This window comes from Cebidichthys violaceus, unplaced genomic scaffold (assembly GCF_023349555.1).
Source record: "Cebidichthys violaceus isolate CVI_PGR_0920_01 unplaced genomic scaffold, fCebVio1.0.p SCAF_7, whole genome shotgun sequence".
Taxonomy (NCBI): domain Eukaryota; kingdom Metazoa; phylum Chordata; class Actinopteri; order Perciformes; family Stichaeidae; genus Cebidichthys; species Cebidichthys violaceus.
This window is the reverse complement of record NW_027176927.1, coordinates 13,172,269-13,192,875: the sequence shown is the minus strand read 5'-3', so window position 1 is coordinate 13,192,875 and position 20,607 is coordinate 13,172,269. Positions and strand designations below refer to the sequence as shown.

Below are 20,607 nucleotides of genomic sequence, written 5' to 3'. Positions count from 1 at the left end.
TAGTGAGTGCTTTCTGGGTCTGTGATGCTTAACGGGTGATAGTCTCACTATTTGAAGTGTTTGACTCCAAGGCCAGTGTTCTGTGTGCATGTCAACTGGGACATGTTGTTTTGCGTTACCTGAAGGCCAATGTAGTTCTCCGACAAGATTGTAAAGAGAAGGGTGAGCGGAGGGATGTTAAGATGGACGCAATCTGGAGCCTAAAAATTAGATGCCACTAAATCCTACACACTGCACCTTCAATTCTTTAGCCTTTGCAAGAAGGTACAAGTTGAAGGTGCAATATTATGACTAAATATGTCCCAATTGAATGCATAGGCTACTGCATGCAACAGGACATACTTTGTAAGAGCAGCTGCAGAATGTAAAGTGAAAAGAAAAAGTATGTGATTTGGAGCGTGGCTCTTATCTCATGTTGTTTTGTGTTTTAATGTTCATCTGGTTTCCCCTGACATGTTATTATCTGGGTCATGTGATTGCCTCCCATTAGTGAGGCCACAACACTTTTTGTCTGTTTGTTAAATGCCCTGACGAAGACCTACAGGTGTGGGAACATGTTAGCTTTTAATAGGATGTATCCACTGCAATAAAGGCTTTTATTAGGCGTTATTGTTCTAAGATTGTAGAGTGCCTGGATTGCTTCCTGTTTATTCGTCGCCCCCCCCCCCCCCCCCCCCAAATTTTCCGAGAGCATCAGACACGTTTTTGATGTACGGTTAAGTGCACAGAGCCACCAGTTATTTCACTCCCCACATATTTGTTGGTGTTTTTAGGAGTGCTAGCCACCTCTAGTGGTCTTACAGAGACATCTGTAAGCATCAGGAACATAAACCATGAACACAGAAAACGGTTTACATAAATTCACATATGTTGTTTGGATTTATCACAATTAGTTTAATCTTAAATTCAAGAGTAAACTTGCCGGTCTAACTTTGGTTCTCTACAACAAAACACAATATAGCAGTTTTACATTAAAGCCCAAAGAAAAGGTTTCACCTTTACATGAAAATAAAACTAAATTGAAGATTCTTTTACAGCAACAAAACCTTTATTTTTGTCATTCACATTCAAATATTCCCAAACTACAACTTGGAATAATTCTTCCAAACATGCAGTGCTATATTAAATTATAGAATACATCAAATGTTATGCTTCAGCAAGACCTCAGCAAGAAATTGAAATATTTGTTTTTCAAGTACAACCATAGTCTTCTCAATATTTACAACTAAACAGTGTTCAACTAAGTTTCAGAAATATTATATTATAATACATGTTGTTAGTTTGTTCTCAAAGATATTTAACTGAGATGTTCAAATCAAACTGGTTGACTATTGCATGAGTAAATCAGCATAAACAATGGAATAATGTAATTGTGTCAGTGAGTTCTATGTAGGACTGGGCGAGATAATTATAATACAAGTCATTTTTCTTTTCTTTGCTTTGGATTAAATTACCTCAACAGAGGTTAGTGAATTCATATTTGAATTAAATAAATGCTGCATTCCTGTATACAATTATGCTCCTTGTAATGCTATTGCAATGAACAATTTAATAATTACTGGAATAACAGAAATGGACTATTGATGATGTACTTTAATAACACCTGTGTGTGTGATTTAACATATGATGTATATTGCCCAGTCATACATAGACATATTGCATTTAAAAAGTCAGAGTAATCTTTTAAGTCATGTCCATGGCAGGAAGTTACAATGCAGTGCCAGGCCCAGCACCCAGTAAGAGAGGAAGTATCCCAGGATGCTCTGTGTGGTGGGAGAACAGGTTTTAAAGTGTGGCAGCAGTGCAATAATGGGGTTTTGAGGTCTGTGCTTGCATCCGTTTCTGGAATGTGCCTGTAGCTGAACATTGGGACTTGATGTTTTCCTTCGATGAAGAAGTGGTTCATTGAGGAGGAGCAGGTGAGCGCTTATCCAGAAAGGCACGGGAGACGAGGAGGCCATGAATCTGGTTAGAACCTAGAAATGAGAGATTCAAAATGGGAATGAGTAGAAATTAACAGTTGTTCCTCACACACACACACACACACACACACACACACACACACACACACACACACACAGACGTGTGATCAAAAGTTCCACAAGAAGGTGGTTGTATAATTTACTTACCTGCACATGCATGCACAATGTTCCAAACACCAGAAGTACTGTTGAATGGACAATATAAACAAACACTCTGGAGTTGAACAACCCCGGTGTGGGTTTGTCGAGTCCTTTACTTGCACCCGTCTCCCAGAGTCCGAGTCTCAGACACATTTCTGGATTGGCTTGAAAATACGCATAAGCTGCCATTATGCCGAGAGTGGCCATGGGTAGAGCCAGAATGAAGTTTGGTATCTGCTTCAGCTCAAAGTAGCGGAGGAAGCCCACATCCCAATAAACATCCTGGATATGAGAGTAAAGCAGGGGGAGAGGTCTCATGCACCAGAGGGGCGGCGGACCGTTTTCATCTGGAACCCGATAGCCCTTCAGTTCAGCCAGAGACAGCAGAGCGGGGGGGATCCGCTCCAGGGAGACGGACGGAGTGCAAAACGTCCTATACCCATAGTACTGGAAAGCACAGAAGGGAAGGGCAATGATTGCAGTTCCCAAGAGGGAGGTGAACAGGACGCGGACAACGGCCCAAATATAGCGGAAGACTTTACTGCAGCCTGTTGTCGTTGTTCGATACACACGAATCTGGCAAATAGCGTGCAGGGATGGAAGGTACAGGATAAACCCTATGTTGACAAGCCCATTGGATCGTGCTGCAGTGGCTATGCTGAGGGCCAGGCAAGCTCGGAAGGTGAATCCTTTCTCCAGGAGGAACAGACCACCAAATGTCAGCGCGGCAAACAGGCTCTCCGAGTATCCGGCGGTCATGAAGACGTTGGCTGGTGTGATGCAGTAGAGCAGGCTGGAGAGCAGAGCGAGGCGCCTGTCCTGAAGGACTATCCTACTCAGCGCATACAGGGCGACCACACTCAACAGGAAGAGGGCACTGTTCCCCAGAGCCACGGCCACCAGCAGACGCCCCCGCACACTCAGCCAGCTGCTCAGGGGCCACAGCAGCGTCTCCGCCAGGCCCCGCAGGACGACGGGCAGGAGGGGGAAGAAAGCAAAGTTGTGCTCGTAAAGGTATCCCCTCTCAGCGATGAAGAGGAAGTGCTCGGCATCCCAGTGAGAGAGGCCACCCAGCAACCACTCCACTGCAGAGTCCAGGTACAGAGGCTCCTCTGTCCTCGGGGGCCTGAACGCCTCAGCATCGTGATCAGGGATGACAGCATTGAAGACGGCCTGAGGAGAAATAGTCAGCAATATTAAAATAAATCCTGCCATCATGCAGTTTTGCTATGCAGAGAAACAAAAGCACACACTTTGTCTGTGACCTACTTACCACATACAGTGTGTATTGCCCTAGCCACCACTCAGAAATGAAGGTTAATAACAAACCATAGATGTAAAAACTATGCATATTGTCAGAAACATCCAACTTGGCTCAAACTTACCTGCAATAACAGTGACAGGCCCCTGGTGACGGTGGCGAACTCCAGAACTGCTCTGACATCCATAGTCATTGCTGTGATGGAGACACACGGAAATAGCCGGTTGTGACGGGCCTGAGCATTGTCGCTGCTACGAGACGGTCACCGCTGGATCCGTCATAGTTTCTATTAAACATAGGGAGCTAGGAGAACAATATTCGGCGACGGAGATTTCGAAGTTTCGCGTTTTCATTGGTTTGACTATATTAAGGTGAGGGTTGAAAAAAACCAACTCATTTTGTTGGACAGCTACTCGTCAATCAGTGTTTGTTTTCGCTCAGGTGCAATCTTTGTCCTCACATCCTCATCCTGCAGCAGCAGCTCTGCTTCGTTTCGAATGGCTCTTTTCACTTCCGGTGTAACCGAAGTCATTTCAAAATAAAAGTGAATCAGCCCAGATGAGAAGAACCCTTTGTGTGGTTTCTGCTACATGCGCAATTAATGATGCCTCTGACAGCGGGAGTGTGGTAAAAGATTATCGGTCATAGTTTAGATTCTATTGACTTGTCTTTTGTAAACTTACATCGGCTTTGATTTGACGTCGTGTCTCAGATCTCTCGGTCAGGTGACGGGTGAATTATCTTTTTCTCCCCAGCAGGCGGAGCTCCACACCACTCTGTGTCATGGACTGGTTTTTCAAGTGGTGCAGGTATTTTATTCTTCATTCAAAACATGAGGACATTGCATTTGCCTGTTGTTTTAATCTCAAATGTGATGGGATTTAAGGTGAATATGTCGCACATGCCTTTTTAAGTACCCTCTTAAATGTGGATTCAATAGTGACTTTTTGTATGCGTTTCTTTGAGATTTGATGTTAATTAAAATGGACATGAGGTGGTTTCCATCTCATTGTGTCTGTTTGGACCCCGAAGACGGTATAAACTGAAATGTTTGGCTTTCACGGAGCATAGTGCTGTTGTAATATGAAGTTAATGAAGGGAGAAAGCCTCCCTGTAGTCATCATTGAGGCTTTTATGCTAACATTATTTTACATGTATGCAGTTACTGTGGCTAAGTGGAGAGCAGGGCCGCCTTACAATCAGAGGGTCAATGGTTCGATCCCCGGCTCCTTCTCTGCTAGTCTCATGTCAATGTGTCCTTGAAATGTGTCAGTGTGTCCCCAAAATTGCTCCCGTAGCAGCTAGATAATGAATTGTAAGTCGCTTTGGATAAAAGCGTCTGCTAAATGACTGCAATGTAATGAAACTGTAGTAAAGCTAATGCAAACAGCTAATGGTAATAGTGTAGTCCACCTAGTAGGACCATGTTTCCTACAAGTTTCCTGAGCACTGAAGTGAAGAAGCATGTATTTCAAGAAATTCTTTTGAACCCAATTGTGTCAACACACTAGTTTGACTCATTCGTCCAGAAGAGATCAGCATTTCAGAAGAACAAAACCATCAAACAGCTTACGAAGATTTAATGTACATTTATTCTTACCACGTGGAACATATAGTATAAAGATTTCATACTGAATAAATGATATTCATTGAGCCAAAAAACGGAAAGGGAGGAATTTACATGTTGTCTTAGCTACATAGTCTGAAAAACAAATATGCAGAATCCATGACTGAAGAAAAATTGTCAAATGTGTACTTCATCTAGTTTATTTTTGTTGTACCAGGAGATAACAGGTTTGAGCCGTGTCTGTCGTACTACGGAGCTGTGGAGAGACCAGAGGTGTGGGTCGAACCGGTGGGAACCAAACTCACATCAGCCTCAATCCCTCACCAATAACAAGTGTGAGAATAGTGACAGAGACAGAGACAGACACAGAGAAAGGAAGTGTAATGTACAACATTATATATACACCACAGCAAAGCTGTATTTGAAGTTGAAAACCAGTCCTAAGAGGTGATTTCTTTTCATAAGGGTATTCATACAATCAAGGGATAAGAGGAGGTAAGGGTGTTGTAGGTTCTTGATACTTTGGGGAAGAAAGCCATTTTCTGTTGAACACCAAACTAAAAATGACCTCAAAACTCTAGAAGAGCTGCATCTTCTGCTTCTGTGTGTGAAACGTGTGTTACAGAATGCTTACACTCAAGAGCAGTACGGTACAGAAAATGTCCTACAATCTACTGCACACTGCACAGGCCTCCCCGGTGAAGGTGTCTATTGACAGCACTTAGTCTACTGACGGGCTGACTGGTGAAAATCCAACTACAGCAACTATAACCAGTAGGCCACTTGTCAGTCTGCTTCACCTCTGAACTTCAACCAGTTACAGACTCATTGTGCCCTCGAGGGGAGAGCTAGGGCACACTGTGTCTCCCAAACTCACTGTAAACGAGACAGCAACTTTGGTTACAGTTTTTGTTTTTCAGCTATTTATTTATTTATTCATTTATTTATCTTTATTTAAAAAGTACTTTTTTCCCCCCAAGTGCAGAACAGTCTCCCAAACGTGGCGCTCTACTCTGTGTCGTCCAGTTGGCGTTCGTGTTACAAGCAGTGTCTCTCTGGTGCGTAATCCACCACAGCTCTGTGATTACCCTCCTCGAGCAGGGACGGCCTGGGGAGGGCTCAGAGAATGGGAGTCTGATGGATTTTCATAAATTAAAAGACAGTCACTTGAACTTTCCTTGCCCTGTTACACACAAGCCGGGTTTCCAGGGAAGCGGGGGAATGGGGATTTAAAAACCCCAAAATGTGGAGCCACGGCTCCCTACAGCTGTCATGACTGGCCAACCAAAAAAAGTACATCACAGATAACATGAGACACCAGCGAGTTCATTAGGGGAGACACTGAAAGGTCAAGGAGTCGGGACTCTTGTAGTGTGAACTCTGAGTGGTTGTCCTCCACCTTGGCTAAGGCGTGCAGAGCCCGGGCCGCTCGCCGCATCATGTCCGGGCTTGTGGGCTCGAAGTGCATCCCCTGTAGGTGTAGTAGAGAGCTCTGGCTCTGCTGGAGCTGTGTGGCAGCCAGGCTATCCTCCAAGAAGCCCAGCAGGTTGCCCACACTGCCTTTCTGAACGGCGATCGCTCGGGCCGCCACAGTATCACCCTGGGCCAGATTGGCCAGTAGGACCACAGCCATCTCCCTGCAGACCGCAACCTTCCTGTCCCCAATCAGCCGCACCAGGTTCCCGTATAGCTTCTCCAACCGACTGAATGGCGGAGTGGCCAAGATGAGGTCCACATTGTTGTCTTGGATGCTCAGTTTGCTTAGCGTCTCCAGGACCAGTCTCTGGGGTGACAAAGCACTGTGGGGGCCTAAGGTGGGGAAGGGGTCCTGGGCCTCCGCTGATGGGCAAACGGCCCAGTGGAGAAGACCATCCAACAGAGGCAAGCAGATGCTCTCGGGGTAGATGGAGAGGTCCAGTTGGCCTGAGATGTTCGCCAAAGTGACCAGCGTGTTCTCCCTCAGGAGCTCCAAGCAGTCCCACCACCATTCATCCCTTTGGCCCATTCCCTCGTCTGAATCCTCGTCTTTCTCGTAGGTGAGTGGAGCTTGTTTGCGCTCGGGGTGCCTGTGGTGGAGCAGGATCAGGCGTCCCAGTAGCAGCAGCAGCCCTGGATGTCTGGACATCTCGTGGTCATTGCCCGGCACAAAGGAGAGGCTACGGACAATGTTGGAGACACAAATGCAGCGGCGGGCTAAAGAATCTTGCCAGTTAGCCAGCGCAATGAGAGGCCCTTCGTCTTTGCTGTGAGGCTCGTCCTCCAGGATAACGCCGGTCTGCTGTGCCCGCTGGGTTAAAACACCGTTGGGGGAAGGAATGGGTCCGTTACTCTCCTGGTGACTTTCATCAACTTTATCAACCGTCTTTGTCTCAGAATCTGTTTTCCTCTCCTCATCACCGCTGAGGGAGGGGCTGGCCTTCTCTGAGGAAGAGGTCTCTTCTTCCTCTTGATTCTTCTTTTTCTCTCCCTCGGTTGGCAAACAGTTTTCCAGACACACTTCTTCTGGGACTCGTCTCTTCAGCAGACTTGAGGGCACAGATATCCGCGCTCTTGGTTCCAAGAAGTCTTTGCGTGGTTCAAAGTGAGTCTGGATGTGGTCTGTTGAGTCTCCCCCTCCAGCACTCCAATGAAGTAACCCGCTGTCAAACTCTTGCAGTTTGCCGTGATTATTGGACTGGCCGGTCGCAAATGGGTCTTTCTTTCGTACCACTTTGAGGGGAAACTTGTCAAACTTGCTGGCCTGTTTGGGTCTCTCATGGGCAGCAATGGATTGCAATGAGCCGGTCTGGTCAGAGGAAGAACCCTTGCTCTTCCTCTCCTCATCCTCCGTCTTCTCATCTTGACCCTGAGACTCGGAGCACTGCTCTTGTTCTTCCTCCTCTTTTACACGAGCTGGCCCCTCAGCTTCTTGTTCCTCTTCTTCTTCGTCGTCATCCCCTTCCTCTTGTTCCATGTCTTCAGCCCGCAGATCCTCTTCCTCCGTGCTGTCCCAGTCTCGTTTCAAGGCATCGGGATCGAGTAGTGTCCTCTGGCCAGGGTCTCCCACCTCATACTCCCGCAGAATGCCAAAGATTTCAATGAGGCAGCGTCTGAAATACTCAACCACCAACTCTAGTAGGCCAGGCAACTGAAAAAAGAACACATATATAAAAAAATATTAGACATCATCACTACGCATAGTATATCGTTATAAACAATCATTAAGGGTTCAATGTTAAGTCTCACCGTGTTGAGATCAAAGGTGGAAATACTGTTGTCATCATACAGGAGAATGTTGATGGTATCCAAGGCCCATGTACTCTCAGCCAACAAACCAGACTTTAATGACATCATGACTCTCCAGGCCTCCGGGGTTCCTAAGAAAAACACAAATGATACCCTCTTAGCAACAACTTAAAACAATATAGCTGGATGAAGCAGCATTAGGCGGCAAATAAGTTAAATATATCTATAACCTATAGTCGTACCGATTTCTTTCACGGTGAGTCTCCGACGTGGTTTCAGGACAGGGTGGGATGCTTCTATAGAGCCCGGGGGAAAAGGCATGTCTCGCCTTATGAGAGGCGACTGCACCGGAGGGGGCACTATGTGAGACGCAGGCACTGGGGGGCCAGCCTTCTGCATCTTCATTACTCCGTGCATATAGGGAGATTTATTAGGCGATGTCCTGCTATCCATGGGGCGGGGCATGGAGGCCGGGCTGGACACCTGTGGAATGTGGTTCTGCACTCCCTGAAGGGGCTGGTAGGTGGACTGTACTGAACGAGGCATAGGTTGCCCGGGCCCAGCTGGACCATAAGGAGGCTGCCGCGGGCCCATCTGACCCCCCCACTGGCCATCGTGATTCATGCGCTGTTCTGATGACATCATCTCCTCTGAGCGGTTCATGCCAGGGTAACCGGGTCCTTGGGGTGGGCCCCCAGGGCCACCCGGCCGGCTGGGGTAGTTCTGATAGTTCATGTCTCGCGGCCCCTGCCACATACCTCCCTGAGGACCCTCTGGGCCTGGCTGCATCATCTGAGGGGGCATGTTGGGCTGAGCGTTGGGCCCCGGCGTTACCTGCATACGTTCACGGCCGAAGGGAAAGGGAAACTGATTTCCAGGGCCAGGTGGACGGCGATCAGAGCCGGGGAAGGGCCCAGTGCCGCTGTACTGATTGTATGACTCCTGCTGGCCTGAAGAGGGTGCAGGGGCACCTCCTTGTTGTTGCGGCTGCGGTGGCTGTGGTCCGCCATGGAAGGGCCCACTGTACTCCGTCTCATGACGTTTTGCTGGAGGATAACCCCCTTCCACAGGACGCTTGTAACTCTACACGTCAAAAAGGAACAGGGAGAGACAAGTATTTAACACCATTTTTAGTACAAATGTAAGAATGAATACATCCGGTTCATAACAGTGTCCCGCTCCAAACAAAGCAAATCTAATACATGACAGCAGCTCAGTCAAAGAAGAGAAGATAAACAAAGCGAATACAGTGTATTGAGCATAGTGAGAGTTAGTGTGGTGAAGAAGGACCACTGACCTGTTGTTGTTGTTGTTGTGGGTACATTCCAGGCTGCTGATTTGGATAGGAGCCTGTAGGGGGCGTTCCCTGTCCAGCATACTGATTACCATAGGAATCATGCCTGCACACATTAAGCCTCGTCAGTTTGAACATTAAAACATTATGCATCTCTAACTCACTGGATTAAGTCATGGTCATACACTCAGTCAACATTAATGCTCATTATAGTGATGAATTTGTGACCGAAAGACATCCAGGGCTTCTTTTCGTTTACAGCCTCACACTCAAAACACTTAATTACATTATATTAAATTAACTAACTCAATTTCAAATTGAGAGTACATTTCAACTGTGCTTACATCACCACACCCACATACAATAAGCCCAAACCAAAAAAAAGCTGTGAAGACACAGATATGGAGTGAATAATTCACCCATGGAGGATGGCAACTAATGATTATTACTGTTAATGTTAATTTGTCAAAAATAATAAATATTGAAATAACGTAAATTTGCATTGGGTCAAACTACATTGTACAGTGAGAGAACATAACTGAAAGTTAGATGTTTTATATGAAGAATGAACGGTTTCCTTTTGACAGCAGCTTCAAGCTTAGCGATAAGTGCAACATGAACTGACCGTGGCTGCTGTGGTGGGAAGCGATTTGGCGAATACATCCCAGCGTCGGCGTTGGCAGGTATCATCGGGTTTGGCTGAGGAGCACCGGTTCCCATGTTGCCCTCTGGGCCCATTCCTTGCTCTGATCTGATTAAACCAGAACAATACACCTGGTAAGCCTTTTTTCCCCACATTTTGTTGCAAACAGACATACAAATTATGCTACAGCTCATCAAAAAAAACACAAGAGAATAAACAAAGGTTACGATCATCATGAACATGAATACGTTGGTTGCAACTAAATATCAGCTACTCCCCAAAATGAATTGAAACATTTTTTTATCTGGCTCATTGGCCTGCAGCCTCCAATCAATTACCAACTTCGATGCATTTCAATTTCAACCAAATAATATTAAGAAATTCAGCTTTTCTTGACCTGCACTTTGAGGTGTGATTGATCATAAAAACAGCTGCTGGATATAATAAACAGTGTTCAATGACCTTGGAAATGCCGTCTTCTATTCAACGATTCTTACCTCCTGTCGTAGCCTGGTCCATAAGGAAACTGCTGTCTGGGCCCCATTGGCATCGTGCCCATGGCCCCAGGCGGTCCTCTGTTGAATGGAGGCTGCTGCTGGGGCTGCTGCTGCTGTGGCGGTTGTTGCTGCTGTTGGTCACCCACCCCGCTGTTAGGGCCCGGGTTAGCAGGTAGAAAGTGCTCCCCGACTGGAAATGCATTCACAATTAAAGTCCATTAGGAGCTGACTAACTGAATGGGTAATTAAAGAAGTACTTTAGTTTCTAGGATAACATAATCCATTCAGTGTGCCCACCTTTCCGCATGTTACCAAAGGGGTCCTTGTTGGGTTCGTAGGTGCCCATGCGCCCCTGCATGTCTGGCGTGTTCATGCCTGGCTGATAGGCGGAGTTGGGCGTCATGTTCTTCCGAGGGAAAGCAGGGTCACTTCCTTCAGAGAAGGGGTCCTGCAGGTTAACGCTGCTCCTAGAGAGAAGCAGGGGTGAGGGGGAGGGGGAATTAGGAGATAAGTGGGAGAGACAGACGGAAAGGCAAGAACAAAATTAGTTTATCAAATCAAAATGTCTTTTAGAATCAAATGGTAAAACCAGAGGTTGTTTAACGACAGTCACCTGGACCCGGGTGGCATGGGGGGCATCTGGGTATGAGGAGTGGAGGCTGGGGTGGGAGGCTTTAGGTCCCCCCCCTCGGCCATGGAGCTGCTGGTGGACTGGGGTGTCTGAGGACCCTGCAGAGAGCCTGACCCAGCTGTGGAGCAGAGGGACGCTTCAGTTTGAAACAAGAGAGGAGCAGACAGACATGGTACATGACTTTAATGACACTCAAACACAACAAGTTTTGCATGTTTGTTGATTTCAAAGTGAGAAGATGTGGTTTACTGAATTGGTACTCCACTTAAAAACGTGTTGAAGGATTACATGAGTAGCGCTCTAACCTGGAGAGGGTGGCTGGACCTTGGCAGCTTGGTTCTTTTTGTTGTCTGTAAAAATCTCAGGAGGAGGGTCCTCACCACGCTCGATTTTGCACTCGAACGCGTATAGACACTGGATGTACTGTTTCTTCAAAGAACTGGCGGCACTGCTGGATGTACCCACATTCAGGGAAGTGGCCAGATCACGCCATTTCTTATTCTTACTCACCTGGGGGACGAACAAACAAGACATTTGTTTTAGAATGGAGATTACAATAGGGGAATTTGGACATTACTAATGTTTATAAATTAGATTATAATATTAACCTGTGCCATGCTACCGATCTCTTTGACTGACATATAGAGTCGGAAAAGATCGAGGGGTTTGCGTCCCACAGCGGGCAGGTTGGTCAAGCCCATGGCTTTCTCTTCAATGAAGGTCAAATATCGGTCCACCCACATCTTCCTTTCAGGCTCTGGTCCCAACTCATACAAACGTGTTATCTTTTCATTGGTTGTGGTGGAAGAGTTGGACTTCTGTATTGTGCAAGGTAAAAAAAAAAATTAACCTGAGTGTAACTTCAAAAGTGTCCAGACTTTGAAAGATCTTCAAAAAATACTGTTGTTACAACATGTAGTAGACAGGTTACCTTCGTTTTGGGCTCTGGCTTCGGGGTTACACTCCCATCTACTTTGTTATTCATCTTATTGTTCACCTCTGGACTGGGGGCCATACCTAGACACAATGATAGGGATTGGATTTAGCTGTGAAATTACCACAGTGAAAAGAGAACAAAGCTAGGTGTGGTTATCTCTGTACAACTTACCACTTGAGTTATTGGCCATGTTTGGCCCCATAGGATAAGGTGATCCACCTTGAGTGTTCATCATTCCAGGCATGTTGTTCATGGGGGGGCCATAAGGTGGGCCGGAGCCCATCATGCCTGGAGTCATGTTGGGGTAACCAGGCATCCTGGAGGGAGGAGAAAATAAAGGAGCATTTAGTAGTCATAAAAAACAAAGTATGGTGCAGGTATCTCTTGCTCAAGCACAAGTGAGAAGTCAATCAGAGGTCTTGTGTGAGATTAAATAAAAAGGTAGGCACTTGAGGATCCATCATAGACCAACCTGTTGTGCATGGAGTTGGTGGCAGGGTGCTGCATGGCAGTGGGGTCCTGGGGCTTTCTGTTCATGCCAGGAGGAGGACCCATTCCTGAGCCTACCTGGGGTGGCATGTTGCCCATGTTCGGAGGCATGTTCGGACCCATGTTGGGGCCAATATTTGGACCCATATTGGGGCCATAAGGGCGTGCCCCCATTTGATTAGGGGGCATCCTTCCTGGGGGCATGCCAGCATATGGCGGTCCCCCACCCTGTCCTCCCATGGCGTTCATTGGGCCTATGCCTGGCCCTGTGTAGTTTGCGTTGGGCATGTTGCTATAGCCAGGTTGCCGGGGATAACCTAAGGATGACATTATAGTAAAACATATTCAGGTAAAGTAATGACTTTGCTTTCAGTGTGATAAAAGTCACTGCAACACAGAGTTTATTTGTGTTCAGCAATAAAATGTAATCGTTATAGCTGGCGTGTTTTCCTTTAGAGCCGTGTGAGGCAGACTGTTTCCCTACAGTGTGCTAGCAGAAAGAGCTATGCACCCTGAGCAACAAGCCTTCGTCACAGCCTCAGCTCTACTGACAGGAGGCTCTGCTACGTCAGCTGACTCTCTGCTTCACAGCTATAAATAGCTGCCACAGAGTCAGAGGGAGGGACTAACGATAGCATGGTATTCTTATGAGGCAGGGGAGATATATTCCATAGGTTTGTCTGACAGGATATGCACATGCGCAAACTTCCCAAACGAATAGTAAATTAAGTGGAACACCTTTAGAAACCAAAACCTGAGCCGTACAAATGTAGCCTATAGAAGCCATTTCACTATTAATCTTTTCACAACATCAGATCAGAATTTACAAACTTACTAAAACTCTCTCTACAAGTAAAACCATGACAAAGACAATGAGAAAGTGCACACCTTGGGGTCCATATTGTCCTCCCTGTTGTCCATAGCCAGCCATTGAGTTGTTCTGCTGATATGGGCCCATCGCAGGGTGCATCTGTCCCCCGGAGGACTGGCGCGGCGACAGTGCAGAGGCCGACTGGGGGGATCCATAGGGGGGCATCTGAGGGTTTCTCTGCATAAACCCTGGAAGTCGACAAGAAAGAGGGACATAGTGCTCAGACTCTGATGCTATGGCAAACACTCTTGACATGTTGATATAATGAACACTTTGCATTTTGGCTGCAGCATACCTCTGTCCTGGGCCATAGGAGACTGACTCATTGCAGGATGTAGACTCCCATCTGACTGCACACTTGATGGCCTCGGAGGCATCTGGGTCCCTAAACAATAATATTCAAGATAAGATAGTGAGGGCTCAAAAAGGGTTCAATATAAGTACTGAGTTTCAAGTCACTGAGGTTATAAAAACAGGGGAGGTAATGCAAATATGTTATTTGTAAGTATTCAGCTCAGTTTTTTGGTCAGACTTCTGTCAAACAAGTCCATGTTGTCAACCCATTCTCAAAGCCTCATTTAATGTTTCAACCCTGCTGGCTCTTACAAATGGATGTTTTGTGAATGACCACAGTGCAACCAACAGAACCTAAATACTTCTAAGTACAGCTGAGACCCTGAGATGATAGAAAATAAAACACTCAAAACTTAGATTTTTGGTTTCTTCTAACTTTACAGATACTTAAAGTGAGATAAAAAAATCTGTTAAATGACATTCAATTATGATAGTAATAGTTTTGTTATCATGACCTACAGCACAAATCATTGAGTGTCTAGATCACAAGTGTCAGACATTGCTAGTAATCATATGTATATCAGTGAGAGAGTGACCTGGCATGTTGGCGGGCGACAGCGGTCCTGTGCGGGATGTGCTGGAGCCGGCAGGAGAGCCGGCTGGCGAAGGCGAGGGCCCCCGGATGCCTGGCAGGTGGGGGGACGTGTGGGGAGAGAAGGGCGACTGAGCCTGGTTGCTCTGCTCACCCTGGCTGCTCGACACACCCGACGTGCTCACACCGGGACTCAGGGCCCCCTCTGTGCCTGTAGGCAGGTCATCAATGGACCCCGACAGGTCCTGAAAACACGCACAAGAAGAGCAGAAATTGAGTCAACAAACATGGTATATTAAGAAAAATATTACAATTTTACAAATTCAGAAGATTCCGCTCTTGTGTATTTTGACATATGTATTTTGCACAATTAAGCATAATTTCTTAATAATACTGTAATGTGTATTTCACACACTGTAGTATTAGCGAGTTGCAATTTCTTCTCCATTTAGACAACAGTGGCACACACACACACACACACACACACACACACACACACACACACACACACACACACACACACACACACACACACACTTATCATTTTCAAAGAAAAAAATGAGTGTGCATTAGTGCCAGGGGTTGTCATGGTTACCAAGGATTGTAGGATGCGAGCTGAGTCAGCATGTTGCAGCAGCCCTGCCATGTAATTTCAATACACAAACAAACTCTCTTGCATTCGTTTAAGATGTACTTATTCACACGGCACCTTCTTCAAAGTCTCTCAACAGCCACTAATGTGCTGCAGACACACAAACATGCAGCAACGTGAACGCTTTGATACCAGACACGTACTGGGGGGGTTGTGAATGTAATGAGCCTCAGATCGTCATATATTTGATAAGTAGTCAAATGATTATGTCGTGACTACAAATACTACTGGACATAAATAGAAAGTAGCTCTCTTACACGAGGGGGGGGGAGAAAAAAAAAGCGGTGGGAAAAGGCTTTTTATGTTCCAGCAGTGATATAACAAGCAACTGACCGGAAGGCTGGAAGGGCGGCCTTGACTGTCCTCTGGGCCAGACTTAGGCTGAGTGGATGGAGGGGTGTTTGACTGAAATGAGTCCTGGGATACCTCCTAAAAGACATCAGAACATATGCCTAAATATACTGCCGGAGTCACATGCATGTGAACACACACACACACACACACACACACACACACACACACACACACACACACACACACACATATAACCCCAGACTGAGGGCTGTACCTGCTGTTGTGGAGGAGGAAAGCGCTGATAAGGTGACTGCTGTGCTTGCTGCTGCTGCTGCGGGTTCTGCGGGTACGCTGCAGGTTGGCCCTGTGGATGTTGGCTGTGTCCCGGTGGCTGCTGTGGAGGCTGAGACTGTGGCTGCTGTTGCTGTGAAGGGGGCTGTTGAGGCCCCTGTGTGGCTCCTGGGTAGTTGGACTGGCCCTGTGATCCAGGGGGTTCCTGGGAACTTGGCTGCTGCTGCTGCTGCTGCTGCTGCTGCGGGGCCTGACTGGGAGGACCCTGCTGCTGGGCGTAGAGAGACTGGCCAGATTGCGGGGCTGGGGCTTGGGAATAGGGGGGTTGAGACTGTGGAGGCCCTTGGGGAGGGCCTGGCAGTGGCCCCTGAGACTGTGGGGGCATGTGGGGCTGCTGATAGGGCTGTCCTCCCTGGGTGTGTGGAGCAGAAGTCGGCGGAGGGTGGGTTTGCCCCGGGTAAGGTGTCGGGCCACCCTGTTGCCCAGCTGGGGACTGGGAGTAGGGTGTTTGCTGCTGGCTTGGGTGAGGAGTCTGGCCCGGCTGGCTGTAATATGGTGCCTGGCCCTGAGAGCCATAGCCTCCTGGTCCCTGCTGTCCATAAGATCCCATCTACACAGAATACAATAAAAACAGCAAAGACTTCAAACCAACCCCGAAAAAACACAAATACTGATAAAAATGAAGACACTGGGGGCTTATTTCTGAATAAGATAAATCATGTAAAATACCTGTGGACCATACGGCATGCTACTCATGCCACCGGGGGAACGTCCTTGCATTCCCACTGGGAATCGCTGAGGACCTGGAGGGCCATAACCCTGGCCAGGGTAACCGGGCCCCTGCTGTGGTCCTGTGGGAGGCCCCTGCTGCGACTGTTGACTGTATGGACTGCCTGCTCCGTATGCTTGACCTCTCATTTTTCCCATTGGGTCCATAGGACCAGGTGGCTGGACCTGGTAGAAAAAAAAAATAACAGGAAAATACATTAAGTCAACAACTAGAGAGCATAGGAGAAATCTAACAAGTGATACAACTGACATGCAGCCTCCCTCTTTCTTATACAACTGTATAAGGCCAGTACAGTGTGTCCATAAAACACTTGGCTGCAGTGTGCAACTTTTGCAATACTTAAAAAGTGTAAAAACAAACTTCAATGAATGAGGAAATTGTGCTTTTTTTCCACCTTATTTCCCACGGTCATTACCCTGATTTTTTTTCACCTCACTTTGCCATAGTTTCGGAAGTCAACAGAGCTATATATATCTACTTTCGAATGGAGGGCAGGCTGCCCAATCTTAAACATATCCCAGCTGTGCTCCTGTTTTGAGTCTGGTCCAAGTAGGTTTTTTTCCCCCGGAGAAGGCATTTTGGCTCTGAATGAATGACACCAGAATTGAAGGAAGTACTTTCCGCAACAGCAGGAGTGTGCAAAAATGCACAAGCGCATACTCTTGTCTATAGGCCAACCATTAGTATGAACATTCTTTCTCAGTTAAAAACTAGGTGCGTCCAAATTGTCCACTTGGGACATCCATTTAGGATCCAATTACTCCCTCACCTCCACCAAAATTATTTGGCACTGAAAGGTGGGGAATTCTAACATAATTTAGACATGAGAGCGTCTACTTGAAAACTGAAAGTATCCCCTCACATCACATCAAGTGAATTCCCACTTGTGCACTTCGCCGAGAGGAGCGTCCTCAGCTGAACAAAAGCCCTTTACTAATAGTATGCAAAAGGCCTTACCTGACATTTTGCAGATCCAAGATAATGAAGTAAAATAAATAAGAGCAGCACATGGCTAATCTGCATAAGACAGAGAGGAAACTCCCTTGGCCAGTGAGAGATGTGGTCTGCTTTCTGATTGGCTTGGGGGGAGGATTGGGGGGGAATTCTTTGGAGTCACACAGTCAAACTTGTGTGGCATGCCAGAAACAGCAGCGCGCGCGCACACGCGCACGCACACCCTCACAGACAGAAGTCAGTTCTGCCTTTTGCTACTGTGTAGCAAGTTATAATATGAAACAAAGATGTCTCTCAGTCTATAATGTGTGAACATATAGTGGTGTGTAAATAAATAACCATATTGATAGCTGATGATAGTAACAGATAAGCAGATATCTTAAGGCACTATGTTGTAAACATTTAATGACTGTAGTAATGCTGGTGCGCATTTTTTATTTTATTTGATACAAATAACATATACACACTCTACGTATCATATATAATGATGCAGAGCACAGCTAGCTATGAGTTCATACATTATCCATCAACCGTGCTGCATGCATGTTCGAACAAACAGCTAATAATTCTGATGCCGGGAAATATTTGCCAAAAGATCAAACAAAACTAAAAATATTACTCATGACCCACTTGCTCCCACACTAGACAGTTCGGTTAAGTATGGAGCAGAAACAGCTCTGGTAACCCCGTGGTGAATTAATTCTGTGTGTTCTTATCAGCTACTGTTGCCTTGAATCACATGTAATTAGAAATGGCCATGAGCAGCGGATGAGCAGCCAATCAGATTTCAGCTAGCATGTCAACCAAAGACCAACTATCTCCTGGCTTTGACAGCAGGATTTTACCTCCACAATTCAAATCCCAGTGCAAACTGCAATCTGCAGTCACTCACTCGTATGGCTGAGCTGGCTGTTTACAGGCAACATGCATGGGGGAGCCCAGCAGCTTTTCAGCGCAGGGAAACCCATTTAATTCAAATATGATCCAACGTGTAACAATTTAAACCCTTCCCTGATATCTTACAGAACATTTTTAGTGATTTAAACTGAACCCACGCGAGCCTATTTAACTAACCGTGAGGGGCCGATTCGACATGCAACACATTCCTAATGTCGTAGCCACTAAATTATAGCTTCTCGAGCAGGAACACAATATAATCATGGCTGTAAGCAACTATCACAAACTAGTGTGTGTGTGTGAGAGAGAGAATACGTTTCCCTGTATATACACCGTATAGTATACGCACATTAATGAGAAAATACGCTGTAAATTCAACATATAACACGCATAGAGAAGCTATCACAGAAAAAAACGAGCCGTTGCTCTTCGTTGGGTATTTTCGCCCCTTTTCAAAGTCGGGCCTTCTTGGCTCCCTGAACGTCCTTACATCGTTTCAACAACTTATATCTTCTTCAAGCGAGACTCGTGTGTTGTTACATACATTTATCGACGTATTTAAAACGACAATTATTTAACGGTCTGGTGTAAAGGAGAAAAAAACACACACGAGAGGCAGCCATTTTAGAGTCTTTGCGAACTAGTAGCAGACAATGGCTGGCCTGCTACGTTGTGAACTAGCTAGGAGGAAGGAAAGGAGACGTGCTAAAGCCCAAAACATGTTCCTGTAATAATGTGACTTTACCTGGTTTCTTACTAGCGGCTGCCCGGCACTTCCCGGGCTCAAAGGCGACGGGTGATGGCTTCTTTGTTGCCACCCCGGATTGCTCCCTCCATACAGCCCGCTAATGTCTGCTGGTCCCTTACTAGCTCCTTCTTGACTACTGTAGTCGTTAGACGGGTAGTTTGGATATCCCCGCGTTGAGCTGGGGGAGGTTAGGAGCTTGTTGAGTGTCGGTGTGGATGTAGGTTGAGGGTTTCCAATATTATATCTCTGGTTACTGTAAGATCCAGCCATCGCCGTGGGTCCTCCCGCTGGTGGCGGTTGCTGCTTAACGTTAGCTGGCTGCCCCCCAGCTGTCGGCGCCTGGGTACTGCGAGGGGAGTTCACGGCGTACGCCTGGCCGGGATAGGGAGTCCTGTTCGGGAACGGGTTGTAATTGTTAAATTGATGGTTTGAAAAGCCATGCTCGTGTGAATTAGGTTGATACGGGTCCATCATGTTGCTCGACTGCACGACCGGACCCGCAGCTGCCATGCCAGGGCTTTGTTGTCCGCCATGTTGATGAAAAGGGGCCCGAGCGTAGTGCTGATTATATCCGTACGAAGAGGGAGGAAACGCGGTGCCGTGGTGATGCACCAAACCGGGGTGGTTATTTCCCTCTGGTCCGACAGAGTCATTCTGGTTATTATTGTTAGCCCTGGGCGGGTTCCCATTCCCGTTCTTCATCTCAGGTTCCCCTCCTCCCCCTGCATTTCCACCGTCGGCCCCGTCCTGCAGATCCCCCCGGCCCGGCGATCCGCTGTCCAAGCCCGGCTGCTTTTTGTCCGACTGCTTCTCCCCCGGTACCGACTCGTCCTTGGGGTCTCGATCGGGCTTTTTGAGTTCGGATGGCGGGCTAGTGTTAAGAGTGGCGACCTGAGCGGCCATGATATACCCCCCACCCCACCACCACCTCTCTCTCCCTCTCTCGGCGAGTCAGTCACAATCAAAAGCTAGCATTGAATATAAATAATTGTTTATAACCATCTATCCTTGTGCCGATTCATTCCCACCCCTTATACCGGACCGAATCCGGCTGCCATCCCGGTTCCGGTTCCGTAAATGGGTTAGAAATAGGATGGACGCTCCATACAATGCGTAAAAAAAGCGACAGAAATTGTTGTGGGAGTTGTGTTACTGAGTCCGGGTAGAAGCAGGGAGCGAACCCAACCAACACGAGGCTCCGCTAGATACAGCCATTTTACTGAGCCGCACAGTTGGCTGCAAAACACGAGCTGTATCCGCTCCAATGCGGACTGGACTGTTTTTTTCTTTTTTCTTCTTCATACAGCCACATTGTCTTTATCACTCATAGATGGAATATTTTCTCAACATGAAGACAGTCTAATGTTCTCACAACTGACTAATGTTGTGTTACCAACACAACAACTATATACTAAACCAGCTCAAGATGCTGTGCGTTACAAAAACATTCATATGCATGGTGAATTTCATTAGTGATCAGTACAGAGGTGAAGTAATTCATTCATTTTATATACATACACATATTCACATGTATAGTACAGGTGTGGATACCACAGC

General features: G+C 46.8%; 2 protein-coding genes across 5 annotated transcripts; both read right to left on the bottom strand.

The window, feature by feature from the left end:
* Window positions 1–926: 926 nt before the first annotated feature.
* pigv (phosphatidylinositol glycan anchor biosynthesis, class V) lies at window positions 927–3,872 on the bottom strand. Its single transcript, XM_068736389.1, has 3 exons — window positions 3,509–3,872; window positions 2,130–3,296; window positions 927–1,976 (listed from the first exon to the last, which is right to left on the bottom strand). The coding sequence occupies exons 1-3, from the start codon at window positions 3,575–3,577 to the stop codon at window positions 1,689–1,691; spliced, it is 1,524 nt and encodes a 507-aa protein (XP_068592490.1). The 5' UTR covers window positions 3,578–3,872; the 3' UTR covers window positions 927–1,688.
* Window positions 3,873–4,958: 1,086 nt separating this feature from the next.
* On the bottom strand, window positions 4,959–20,255 carry arid1aa (AT-rich interaction domain 1Aa). 4 transcript variants are annotated; one of them, XM_068735201.1, is made up of 20 exons: window positions 19,048–20,255; window positions 16,391–16,615; window positions 15,645–16,271; window positions 15,410–15,505; window positions 14,429–14,669; window positions 13,834–13,923; window positions 13,556–13,726; window positions 12,651–12,984; window positions 12,350–12,495; window positions 12,173–12,258; window positions 11,850–12,059; window positions 11,547–11,751; window positions 11,224–11,377; window positions 10,908–11,077; window positions 10,611–10,800; window positions 10,096–10,221; window positions 9,474–9,576; window positions 8,419–9,259; window positions 8,177–8,307; window positions 4,959–8,078 (listed from the first exon to the last, which is right to left on the bottom strand). In XM_068735201.1, exons 1-20 carry the CDS (start codon window positions 19,951–19,953, stop codon window positions 6,222–6,224), a joined length of 6,909 nt encoding a protein of 2,302 aa, XP_068591302.1. In that variant the 5' UTR covers window positions 19,954–20,255; the 3' UTR covers window positions 4,959–6,221. The 4 variants fall into 4 exon arrangements, with proteins under 4 accessions (XP_068591302.1, XP_068591303.1, XP_068591304.1 ...); XM_068735202.1 differs by having other exon boundaries at window positions 10,908–11,071; XM_068735203.1 differs by having other exon boundaries at window positions 11,224–11,359.
* Window positions 20,256–20,607: the final 352 nt, after the last annotated feature.

Excerpts from the sequence above, each read along its gene's own strand:
- pigv (XM_068736389.1), bottom strand. The coding sequence starts at position 3,577 with ATGACTATGGATGTCAGAGCAGTTCTGGAGTTCGCCACCGTCACCAGG. Across the intron at positions 3,297-3,508 it reads GCCTGTCACTGTTATTGCAG|GCCGTCTTCAATGCTGTCAT; the intron begins GTAAGTTTGAGC and ends ATTTCTCCTCAG. Across the intron at positions 1,977-2,129 it reads CATTGTGCATGCATGTGCAG|GTTCTAACCAGATTCATGGC; the intron begins GTAAGTAAATTA and ends TCTCATTTCTAG.
- arid1aa (XM_068735201.1), bottom strand. The coding sequence starts at position 19,953 with ATGGCCGCTCAGGTCGCCACTCTTAACACTAGCCCGCCATCCGAACTC. Across the intron at positions 15,506-15,644 it reads TTCCTCCTCCACAACAGCAG|GAGGTATCCCAGGACTCATT; the intron begins GTACAGCCCTCA and ends GATGTCTTTTAG. Across the intron at positions 12,496-12,650 it reads ACCAACTCCATGCACAACAG|GATGCCTGGTTACCCCAACA; the intron begins GTTGGTCTATGA and ends TCCTCCCTCCAG.